Source organism: Papio anubis, chromosome 20 (assembly GCF_008728515.1).
Source record: "Papio anubis isolate 15944 chromosome 20, Panubis1.0, whole genome shotgun sequence".
NCBI classification, from domain to species: domain Eukaryota; kingdom Metazoa; phylum Chordata; class Mammalia; order Primates; family Cercopithecidae; genus Papio; species Papio anubis.
This window is the reverse complement of record NC_044995.1, coordinates 11,137,579-11,150,228: the sequence shown is the minus strand read 5'-3', so window position 1 is coordinate 11,150,228 and position 12,650 is coordinate 11,137,579. Positions and strand designations below refer to the sequence as shown.

The 12,650-nt window shown below is 39.8% G+C and overlaps 1 protein-coding gene across 4 annotated transcripts in view; it reads right to left on the bottom strand.

The window, feature by feature from the left end:
* Positions 1-1,580: 1,580 nt before the first annotated feature.
* The window catches only part of ZNF471 (zinc finger protein 471), a 30,568-nt gene continuing 19,498 nt past the window's right edge, over positions 1,581-12,650 (bottom strand). Inside the window, exons 5-6 of one of the 4 annotated variants that reach the window (XM_003916177.5) lie at positions 11,937-12,032; positions 1,581-6,150 (exon numbers count right to left, since the gene is read on the bottom strand). In XM_003916177.5, the coding sequence (XP_003916226.1) occupies positions 4,526-6,150; positions 11,937-12,032 (1,721 nt within the window). In that variant the 3' untranslated portion in view covers positions 1,581-4,525. The remainder of the gene's footprint in view (positions 6,151-11,936; positions 12,033-12,650) is intronic. The other 3 variants (XM_031659310.1, XM_017952712.3, XM_017952713.3) reach the window with 3 other exon arrangements.

Genomic DNA, 12,650 nt, shown 5'->3' with positions numbered 1-12,650 from the left:
GTTGCAGTGAGCCAAGATCGCACCACTGCACTCCAGCCTGACGACAGAGCAAGACTTCATCTCAAAAAATAAAAATAAAACATGAACCATGCACAACCAGCAACACACAAAAAAACCTCATGGAATAACATGACAGCAGTTCACCCCGCCCACTACCAAAAACAAAACAAAAGCAAAAACAGGGAAGGAGTTCTTGTATCTGTGTGTGCATGGTTTCTATTTGTATTGTAAACAAAAACTACAAATAACAGATACTATGAATGCATTTTTTAAGCTTTATGAAGTTTATGTAGTTAATAATGATGTCTTCGTGTTAGTTATGAAATTACATTTGTTCATAAACTGCAAGACAACTTTGAGTACATAGAGATCCATCTCATTTTCTGTAACGACATACTGATCTACTAAACTGATTATCTGTAACGTAAGTAACCCACAACTTTACTAGTTCTAAACATTTTTTCCAAATTTTTCACAATTCTACAACGTATTTGCTTATGCATATATATTTCTGCACTTGTGCTTTTTGAGAACATAAATGACTAGGTGTAGAATTGTGGCAAAGGGTAATTACATCCAAAATGCTGACAGGTAACACCACATTGCCCTCTAAAATGGCTTTCCTCTAATTTACCCTGTCAATATATGAAAATATGGTCTCTCGTACATCTGTAACAATACTGGATATTATCCAAACTTTACATTCACATAAAATTTCTGCTGGTTTGTGTTGGTGGTGATGAGGACTTTTACAGTCTGCATTTATCTGATCATTAGTGAGGTTGAGAACTTCTTCTATTTAACCATTTTAATTTCTTCATCCAATAAATTTTGTTGACGTGCTCTGCAAGACTGTGTACCTTATCCTTGCTGCTTTCCAACAGCCCTTTTTCAAGGGCTATATCCTTTCTAATGTATGTTTAAGATATCTCTCAGCCTGTCATATGCCTTTTAACTTTGCATACAGTATCTTATGCCGTGAAAAAGGTTTAAATCTTCTACATAGTCCTGTCATTCTCCATGACTTCTGGACCATGTCCTGCTTCCCAAAGACTTCCTGAACCTAAAGGCACAGAAATACTCTACATTCTCCTCTACCATTGTAACAGTATTTCCTCTTACATCTGTAACCAGTATAGAATGAACTTCTGTGTACGGAATAAAATGGGATGCTGACTTTATTTCCAGTTGGATAACTGTCAAAGACATTTAATCTCCCCCAATGATACATCGAAAACACTTCTGCAATATAAAAAACCCATGGGATATGACCTTCTACAAAATCTCCCTTCTGATAGCTCCCTAATTAACACTCAACATGAATTTCAGAACTGTCAATGTAAAAGTAACCTACAGGATTACAATATTGAAATATTCATCTAGGATCATGTTATGGATCTCCATTTATTCAGAGCCTCTGTTCTCCATCAGTAGAGGCTAATAATTTCCTTTTGTATATAACTAAGTAAACTCACCTATACTTTCATTTTTTCCCCCTTGGTTTGATATCAGAGTTGACTTAGCCTCATGAAAGAAGTGGAACATTTTAAGTGTGTGTGTGTTTTTTAAAATACACTCCAGAACAACTTTACTAGTGGATCCTTGAAAGGTTAGACTAAATCTGTGAACCCACATGTTGAAATACAACTATATTACTCAATTTCTCTTTCTTCAGTTAAACATTAGTTTTTTGTTTTGTTTTGTTTTTGCTTGACTAAATACAGTCTTTTATATATTCTCCCCAGGAATTCTAATTCTTTTGTTCATTTTATCCAGAGCTATATAGCCACTTCTTAAAACATGTTCTGTGCATCAAGTCATAATTAATTTCCTCACCAACAAGGGAACACAGCCTTAATCATGAGAGAGCCACTCTGATGTTTTATTATAATATTAAATGTTAAGCATACTACATGTGCTAATCACCATCTACCTTAAGATACTGTTTTAAGTCAGGCTGGTTGCCTGTAATTCCCGCCACTTGAGAATGAGGTGGGAGGATCACTTGAGCACAGGCATTTGAGATCACCCTGGGCAACATAGTAAGACCCCATTTAAAACTTTTTTTAGTTTAAAAAAAGATACTGTTTCGGTTCCAAAATTTTTACCATTGCCAAACTGCTTTCAAGAATACACTGTTTAAAAATAACTTACATCAACTCTGAAGAATACTTATCTAACATTTACCAAGCACTTAGTATGAGCTGATCATTTTGCTAAGCACCCTATGTACATCAAGTATTTTAACTAGAGTTTTAAGAGAGTAATTTAATTTGCATTTTTCAAGGGTCACTGTGGCTGTAATGTTAACTCGAAAGGGACAAAAGAGGATGAAGTTTTAGAATTCACGGGTATCCAACCCATTGAATGTGAGGACTTTTATGCTTATTTGAGGTGGTGTATCACTAAAATTATGCATAGACTTTTTTTTCTTAGCTCATCAGCTATTGTTAATGTTACTGTATTGTATGTGTGGCACAAGACAATTTTTCTTCTTCCAATGTGGCCCAGGGAAGACAAAAGGTTGGACACCTGTGTAATGACTGAAATAGTCAAGGTGAAATGACTGTGTTTTGAACTGGGGAACGAAAAGAAGTGGATAAATTCCAAAAGTATTTAGCAGATATATCCACAGGACTTGGTGATGTAGTGGGTGAGGGAGAGCTGGATGCCTGAAATGAACTCACTGATGAGCAAGGTGTGCATTTCGTCTGAAGACATTTGTACGTTCTTTACATTGTTGAGACCTCTTTGCAGTATGAATTCTTCCATGTAAAGCATTCAATCTGGCTGCAGGTTTTTCTTGTGTATGCTTCGTGAAGTTCTCATGATGTGTTTTTCAGTTCCATCAGGTCATATGTTCTTCTCTAAACTGGTTATTCTAGTTAGCAATTCCTCGAACCTTTTTTCAAGGTTCTTAGCTTCCTTGCATTGGGCTAGAACATGCTCCTTTAGCTCACAGGAGTTTATTACCCACCTTCTGAAGCCTACTTCTGTCAATTTGTCAAACTCATTATCTATCCAGTTTTGTTCCCTTGCTGGCGAGGAATTGTGATCCTTTGGAGGAGAAGAGGCATTCTGGTTTTTGGAATTTTCAGCCTTTTTGCACTGGTTTCTCCCCATCTTCATGCATTTATCTACCCTTGGTCTTTGATGCTGGTGACCTTCAGATGGGGTTTCTGTGTGGATGTCCTTTTGTTGATGTTGATGATATTCCTTTTTGTTAGTTTTCCTTCTAACAGTCAGGCCCCTCTGCTGCAGGTCTGCTGGAGTTTGCTGGAGGTCCACTCGAGACCCTGTTTGCCTGGGTATCACCAGTGGAGGCTGCAGAACAGCAAAGATTGCTGCCTGTTCCTTCCTCTGGAAGCTTTGTCCCACAGGGGCACCCACCAGATGCAAACTGGAGCTCTCTTGTATGAGGTGTCTGTGGACCCCTGCTGGGAGGTGTCTTCCCATCAGGAGGCATGGGGGTCAGGGACCCACTTGAGGCAGTCTGTCCCTTAGCAGAGCTCGAGTGCTGTGCTGAGCGAACTGCTGCTCTCTTCAGAGCTGGCAGGCAGGAACATTTAAGTCTGTTGAAGCTGTGCCCACACCCACCCCTTTCCCCCATGTGCTCTGTCCCAGGGAGATGGGGGTTTTATCTGAACTTTTTTCAGAGATGCCCTGCACAGAGAGGAGGAATCTAGAGAGGCAGTCTGGCTACAGAGGCTTTGCTGAGCTGTGGAGGGCTCTGCCCAGCTGGAACTTCCCCGTGGCTTTGTTTATGCTGTGAGGGGAAAACCACCTATTCAAGCTTCAGTAATGGCAGATGCCCCTTCCCCCACCAAGCTTGAGCATCCCAGGTCGACTTCAGACTGCTGTGCTGGCAGTAAGAATTTCAAGCCAGTGGATCTTAGCTTGCTGGGCTCAGTGGGCATGAGCCCACTTAGCTCAATTACTTGGCTCCCCGGCTTCGGCCCCCTTAACAAGGGAGTAAGTGGTTCTGTTTCACTGGCGTTCCGGGTGCCACTGGGGTATCAAAGAAAACTCCTGCAGCTAGCTTGGTGTCTACCCAAATGGCCGCCCAGTTTTGTGCTTAAACCCAGGACCTTGGTGGCATAGGCACCCAAGGGAATCTCCTGGTCTATGGGTTGCAAAGACCATGTGAAAAGCTTAGTATCTGCACCAGAGTGCACCATTCCTCATGGCACAGTCCCTCATGGGAGATCCCCGACTCCTTGCACTTCCCAGATGAGGTTACGCCCCACCCTGCTTCGGCTCGCCCTCCATGGGCTGCACCCACTGTCTAACCAGTCCCAATGAAATGAGCCGGGTACCTCAGTTGGAAATACAGAAATCACCCACCTTCTGTGTTGCTCTCATTGGGAACTGCAGACCAGAGCTGTTCCTATTCAGCCATCTTGCCAGCCTCTGGCTGAAGGTTTTTCTACACTTCTTACGTTTATGTTTTTCAACCAGTGGGACATCGCTGATTAACAGTAAGGGATTGATGATAACTAAAGGCTTGGCCACATGCACTACATTCTTAAGGTTCTTCTCCAGTATGACCTCTTTGATGATAAATTAAGGATAACTTTCTTCTGAATGCCTTCCCACATTCAAAACACTGATAGGGCCTTTGGCCAGTGTGGAGTCTTTGATGTTGAGCACAGGATGAGCTATCACTAAAAGCCTTTCCACATTCAGTACATTTATAGGGTTTCTCTCCAGTATGAATTCTTTGATGTTGAGTAAGATTGGAAGTTTGGCTGAAGGCTTTCCCGCATTCATTACACTCATAAGGTTTCTCTCCTGTATGAGTTTTCTGATGTTGGGCAAGGTGTGATCTCTGTTTGAAAGCATTTCCACATTCAATACATTCATAAGGCTTCTCTCCAGTATGAATTCTCTGATGAGTAGCCAGCTGTGAACTGATTCTAAAAGCTTTTCCACATTCTTTACATTCATAGGGTTTTTCACCAGTATGAATTCTCAAATGACTAACAAGGTGCACATTCTGCCTAAAGGCTTTCCCACATTCCTTGCATTCATAAGGTTTCTCTCCAGAATGTACTCTTTGATGCTGAGTGAGTGATGCATGATGGCTAAAATCTTTCCCACATATATCACATTCATAAGGTTTCTCTCCTGTGTGAATTCTCTGATGTACAGTACGGGATGAACCAGAGCTGAAGGTTTTTCCACACACATCACATTTGTAAGGTTTCTCTCCTGTATGAATTCGCCTATGCAGAATAAGTCCTATGTGAACACTGAAAGCTTTCCCACAATCAATGCAATTAAAAGGCTTCTCTCCAGTATGATAACTCCTCCAGTGACGAATAAAAGATGTGTTATACCTAAAAGCCTTCCCACACTCAATACATTCATAGGGTCTTTTCCCAGTGTGACATCTCTGATGGCGAGCAAAAGATGAGCCATCACTGAAGGCTTTGCCACATTCTTTACATTCATAGGGTTTCTCTCCAGTATGAATTCTCTGATGCTGAGCAAGGTGTGCAGGCTGTCTGAAGGCTTTTCTACATTCCTTACATTTATATGGCTTTTCTCCAGTATGAATTCTTTGATGTTGAATAAGGTGTTCACTTTGTTTGAAGGCTTTCCTACATTCTTTACATTCAAAGAGTTTCTCTCCAGTATGTGTTCTGTGATGTTGAGCAAGGTGTTGCCTTTGCTTGAAGGCTTTTCCACATTCCTCACATTCATATGGTTTTTCACCAGTATGAATTCTAAAATGAACAGTAAGGGATGAGCTATGGGTGAAGGTTTTGTCACATTCATTACATTTAAAAAGCTTCTTTCCTACATAGACTTTCTTGTGTTTTATTACCATAGAATTTTTGGAGAAGCTTTTTTTATCTGATGTGTGATTATAAATATTCTCTTCTATGTTTTCCAGATGGATACATTTCCCAAATTTAGTATATTTGAATTCTGTTTCCTTAGTGAGGGTTTCTTTATGAGTGATTGTTTCTTTCTTGCTAAAAATATTGTGACTTCCCATCTGCTTCTCAAAAAGGTCTTCCCATTTCCAGTTTTCTTCAAAAGTGGAACACTCAAGTCCATAGCTTGTAATTCCCTCCATGCATGCATCATCATACATGAACTGCTTCAGAGGTAATTCCTGTGTCTCATATATAGATTCCCAATCTGAAAGATATAAAAAAAGTGAATGTTTCCTTTATCATGGCTACATCAAAGGAGACATTGTGAAAAAGGTAATTTAAAAACATTTAATAAATCTCACAAAACCTGTTATGTACAGGCATGTCAACTGAAAAATATGCAGGGAGACCCCAAGAAAGACAGCTCATGAAGGAACATGGAAAAGATGATTAAGAAAACTAAATGGGCTAGGTGTAGTGGTTCAGGCCTATAATCCCCACCACTTTGGGAGGCTGAAGTGGACTGCTTGAGCCCAGGAGTTCAAGACCAGCCTGGGCAACATGGCAAAACACCATCTCCGCAAAAAATACAAAAATTAGTCAAGCATGGTGGTACATGCCTGTAGTCCCAGTTACTCAGGAGGCTGAGGTCAAAGGATCACTTGAGCCCAGGAAGTTGAGGCTGCAGTGAGTCACGATTGCCCTACTGCACTCCAGCCTAGGCAGAGCGAGACCCTGTCTCAAAACAAAAACAAAAACCTCAATGTAGGATGAAATTCTAGAGAAGTAGTCTGCTATGGTAATATTTCATGCCTGTATTGACCTAACAGACTATAAATTAAGCTCTCTTCATCTACTCTCTTCCACTTGTAATTGGTTTTCATATATAGTTATGTTAACTTTGTTTAAATACCAATATCGTATCACTACTGCTGCTGAAAACTCTCTAGAGATCTCCAGTAACCACATATTCTATGGTTTGTGATTATCTTAGGATTTAGGTGAAATCCTATGGTTATCTTTTCATAATCAGAAAATGGTGTTCCAATGAAATCATCTACATGTTTTGATAAAGTGAACTTTTCAATTCTGAGTTCCCTGAACTTTAATCTGCATATTAAGAGATTTTTTCCATTCACCTTACTTTCAACAGCCTGGTAAAATTATCACTTCTTAGACCACCTTTTTATTAAAAAAAAAAAAAAAAAAAAAAAAAAAAAAGAGAGAGAGAGAGGGTTTCACTTAGTTGTCCGGGCTGGAATGCAGTGGCATGACCATAGCTCACTAATTCCTGGGCTTAAGCAATCTTCCCACCTTCTTTTGAGTAGCTAGGATTACAGGTGTTAGCCACTGTACCCAGCACCTTAAGCCACTGCTTTACAGGGTTTTACCATTTCCCCTTTTGAAGAAATGAATTTTGTAATGATATGTAGGTTGATATCACTATTAATCACATTCTTATTTACTACCACGAGTAACTTTCTTAACTGCTGACCTAGAACATAAGTTTAGAGAAGGAATAAATGTCCTTTAAAAATTATTGCAACATCGGCCAGGCGCAATGGCTCATGCCTATAATCCCAGAACTTTGGGAGGCGGGCATATTACCTGAGATCAGAAGTTTAAAGACCAGCCTGGCCAATGTAGTGTAACCCCATCTCTAGTAAAATCACAAAATTAGCGGGACATGGTGTCACCTGCCTATAATCCCAGCTACCTGGAAGGCTAAAGCAGGAGAATCACTTGAACCCAGGAGGCACAGGTTGCAGTGAGCCGAGACTGCGCCATTGCTCTCCAGCCTGGGCAACAAGAATGAAACTCATCTCAAAAAAAAAAAGAAAAAAGAGAAAAGAAAAAAGAAAAAATATTGCTACATCACTTACCATAGATAGAAGAAATCTGGGCATATATAAAAAGTTATCAGTAAAATATAAAGAAATTTATATTGAAGAGGTGATACTGAGAGAAAACCTGAGGGAAAAGGTGGTTCAAGAAAAGGCAAAGGAAGTACTTTCCTTTTCTATGTCATCTGTAGGAAATCATTGACTAATCCAGTATTTCCTAAGCAATTATACATTATGCACTAAGCATTTGTGATATCAAAGTAATGAAGGAATTGTTCTTGAAAAGTTTAGAAATTAGGAAGACAAGACCAACAACAAAAAAGTAATTTGAGAAGATAATATAAAACATAATCAAGTGTGAGCCCATGTGATAAAGATTAAATTGTTATAAAAGTTCAGAGATGGGAGAGATCAAATCCACTAGAGCAGTTAAGAAAGGTTTTGCGGTATTAACAAGCTTTGTAGTTCAGGTCTTCATGGTATCAGGAATATCCAGTGTCTTGAATAACTTGGGTTGCTATAACAAAATAATATTGTGTCGCTTAATGATGGGGACATGCTCTGAGAAATGCATCATTACGGATGGGCAATTACAGAGCATACTTACACAAATCTTGATGGTATAGCATACTGCACACTTCGCCTATATGGCCTACCGCTCCTGGTCTACAAGCCTGTGCAACATGTTACCATACTGAATACTACAGGCAATTGAAGCGCAATGGTATTTAAATGTTTAGATATGTTTGTATCTAAACATATACAAACATAAAGAAGGTAAAGTATGATATGAGGACATTTTATATATATATATTTTGAGACAGGGTCCCCTCTGTCACCAGGCTGGCGTACAATGGTATGATCATGGCTCACTGAATCCTCAGACTCCTGGGCTAAAGTGATCCTCCTGCCTAGCTTCCTGAGTAGCTGGGAGTACCAAGTGCATGCCACCATGCCCAGCTAATTTTTTATTTTTAGTAGAGACAAGGTCTTGCTGTTGCCCAGGCTGGTCTAGAACTCCTGTTGAGGCAATTCTCCCACCTCAGCCTCTCAAAGTACTGCGATTATAGGCATGAGCCACCATGCCAAGCAATAGAAGAGATTTTTTTTTTTTTTTTGAGATGGAGTTTCGCTCTGTAGTCCAGGCTGGAGTGCAGTGGCCAGATCTCAGCTCACTGCAAGCTCCGCCTCCCGGGTTTATGCCATTCTCCTGCCTCAGCCTCCCGAGTAGCTGGGACTACAGGTGCCCGCCACCTCGCCTGGCTAGTTTTTTGTTTTTTTTAGTAGAGACGGGGTTTCACCATGTTAGCCAGGATGGTCTCGATCTCCTGACCTCGTGATCCGCCCGTCTCGGCCTCCCAAAGTGCTGGGATTATGGGTGTGAGCCACTGCACCCAGCCAGAAGAGATTTTTTTAAAGTTACACCTGTATAGGGCAGCTCCATCATAATCTTCTATGACTGTCTTAATATGCAGTCCATAATGGATAGATATATTGTTTATGTGGCCCATGACTGTACCATGTACTGGGTAGCTTATTGATGTGGTTTGGCTGTGTCCCCACACAAATCTCACCTTGAATTGTAGTAATACCCACATGTCAAAGGTAGAGTCAGGTAGAGATAATTCAATCATGGGGGCAGTTCCCCCGTACTATTCTCGTAGTAGTGAATAAGTCTCACAAGATCTGATGGTTTTGTAAATGGGAGTTCGCCTGCACAAACTCTCTCCTGACTGCCACCACATAAGAAGTGACTTTGCTCCTCCTTTGCTTTCTGTTGTGACTGTCAGAGCTCCGCAGCCATGTGGCACTATAAGTCAATTAAGCCTCTTTCCTTTATAAACTACCCAGTCTCAGGTATGTCTTTATTAGCAGCTTGAGAACAGACTAATACACTTACAAACAACACTTATAACTAAACAGACTAATATACTTATAAAAAATTAGCTGGGCATGGCTAATTTATTTCTCACAGATCTGCAGACTGGGAAATCCAAGATCAAGGCCCAGGCAGATTTGGCATGGGCTGGCTTTCTCACAGATGGTGCCTTCTTCCTGTTTCCCCACACAGTGGAAGGGGCAAGGAAGCTCCTTTGGGCCTTTGATAAAGGTAATAGTCCTATTCATGAGCCATCATGACCTAATCACCTCCCAAGGTCCCCACCTACCACTATCACTCTAGAGAAGATAATTTCCACATGAATTTCAGGGGCACACAAACATTCAGACAAGGGTACCCATGCTTCAAGAACTGAGGCAATGTGGGGTTAATGAACTAATCACCTATAATTTTTCCTACATAGACAGACTGAAGATAACAATACTAGAAAAAGACACAGAAAGCTGAGTCCATCATCTACTGTTTTCTCACATTTTACTTTTTTGTCACATGAAGATTGTCTTCAACTTCAATTTCCTACAGAGAGCCATGGTTGTTCCTAATTTTCTGGCCTTTTTAAACAGACACTAAGATATCTTATGCATACAATAATACTTATATCTACACATTGACTCAGCATCCCACCAGACTTACAGCTTCTTCCTTTTCCCTTCTTCTACTTGTTCTTCACAGGGCCAATTATTAGGAAAGTTCTTTTCTGTTTCTCTATTTAAGGCAGATGGCATCTTCATACAAAACCAAAGTATAAAGTGCATCTAAGCAGAGTCTATTTCCCTTCTGATGTGTGGGTATAGTCATCCCTCCTTATCCACAGTGGATACATTTCAAGACCCAGTGGATGCCTGAAACCTGGAATAATACTGAACGCTATATTCACCACACGCAACAGATCTGAAAAGCTAGATGAGACTAAGAGACTAACAGGCAGGTAGGGCATACAGCATGGATGTGCTAGACAAAGGGATGATTCATGATCTGAGCAGGACAGAATAGAAAGGTGCAAGACTTCGTCATACAACTCAGAATGGTGCACGATTTAAAACATATAAATTATTTATTTCTGGAATTTTCCATTTAATATTTTTGGACAGTGGTGGACTGTGGGTAACAAACTGCAGAAGGCAAAACCTTTAATAGGGGGACTATTGTATTTGGAGGACACAGACAGTTTAGGATCCAAATTATCCCAAAATGTAAAGATCAAACACTGTTACATAAGGGAAAGGAGAATGTTTTAAGGTATAATTGTAACGGTACATATTGATATGCCCTTGTCTTTTGGAACTTTAATTTCAATGGGAGAGGCAGAATATAAGCACTGAGCAATAAACAAGTTAACTGTAGGCTTTCCTGAGTATTAGGAAGAAAATAAACAGTGGCTCGTTGGGCAGTTATGGGTTGGGATGGAGAAATGTTCATTACATAAGGTGGTTAGGGAAGGCCTCTGATGAGATGATTTTTTAGCTCTGACTTGATATTCAGGGTAGACAGACCCAAGAGAGGAACATTCTGGGTAGAGGAAACAGGAAATGCAAATGCCTGAGTCAGTAAAAAGCTTGGTGAGTTCAGAAAAGTTGACCCATGGGCTAGATGAATACTTATTCAATATGACATCTGTAAAACACAGGTGGAGCAGGCAAAAGAATGATACTGCCTGTGACTCAGAGGCGATCAGATTTGGAATTACCTCTGGACCCATCTAGTCTTCCAAGGCTCTTGACAGACTCAGTAGCTTGGTATACCTGTAACTCACTTGAAACATACCCTCAGTATCTCACATAATTTAGCAAACTCTGGACTAAAGTATAATGAAAAAGCTAAAAAGTAATAAAGAATGAGTTTATAGAAGTAGGAGGGAGCTGGTCAGGAAGAGGCTAACAGGGTTTAGATTTTTCCTATCTGCTACAGGAAAGGAATGAAAGAACAGAAGGGTACATTATAATTTGTAAGCAGAACCTAATGCAAGAGTTAAGAAAAGATTTAAGAAACACAAAAGTTTATATAAGTCTGTATGGCAAAGCAAAAGGGGATGGTAAGGAGCTGGATAAAGATTTTTGCAAGACAAAAATCTTAAGAGATTTAAGATTCTCTAATCTCTAGAGAATCTTAGTTCTTAGAGAGAAGACAGTCAAGTAGAAGAGAAGATATTTGAGGTGCCCATGTTAAGCATAAAGTTTCCGTTTTCTCCCCCAGGCCTGTAAGGCTGATGTAGAGTTTCTGAGATGCATAAGTGAGAAGGTATCACCTCTAAAAATGGCTGAGCCATGATGTCAAAAAGATTCCTCTCTCTGGTTCTTCCACACTCACCTGAGAAGGGGCTTCTTGTCATCTCACTTGTCATCTCCCAAGGCTCTCTCCCTTGCTCCAATAAGGAGATCACACACGGCTTAGAAATGCAAAGACCTACATATAAAAAAAAGACATGAAAATTGGTCATGTTTTGGGTTATTTCAGAACTATAAGCCAGTTCCTTAATTCTGGTGGAATGATATAGTAGGAATACTAGATAAGAGATAAAGCACATCTGAAGGACAGACTACATAAAACTCTGGAATAGCCTAGTAAGACTGCTAACAGTTAACTCTGAGAACTATTTTATAAGGGGCTTGAGGGCAGAAATTTAGTCCAACATTTTCTGAATATTATCACACAGTAGTAAATGAGGTATTTTAAAAGGTCCCTAGAAAGAGTTTGAAGTTTTGAGATAATTGCCTGCTTTAGAAAAAAATAAATACTCTTTAGGGGACTATGACAGAATCCAGAGGCTCTACAATGTTTTATTTACAGTACACATGAAAAAATTCAAAATTACTTGACATAAGGAAAAAGTGAATCATGCCCATTAGAAAAAGCAAGCAACAGACGCTCATACTGCAATAACAAAGAAGAAATAGCATATGATCTTAAAACAGCTATTATTATATCAATACTTAAGAATATAAAGGCAAATATACTTGTAATGAATGCACACACAGAAAATCTCAGAAAAGAAACTATAAGAAGAACCAAATAAATATTATA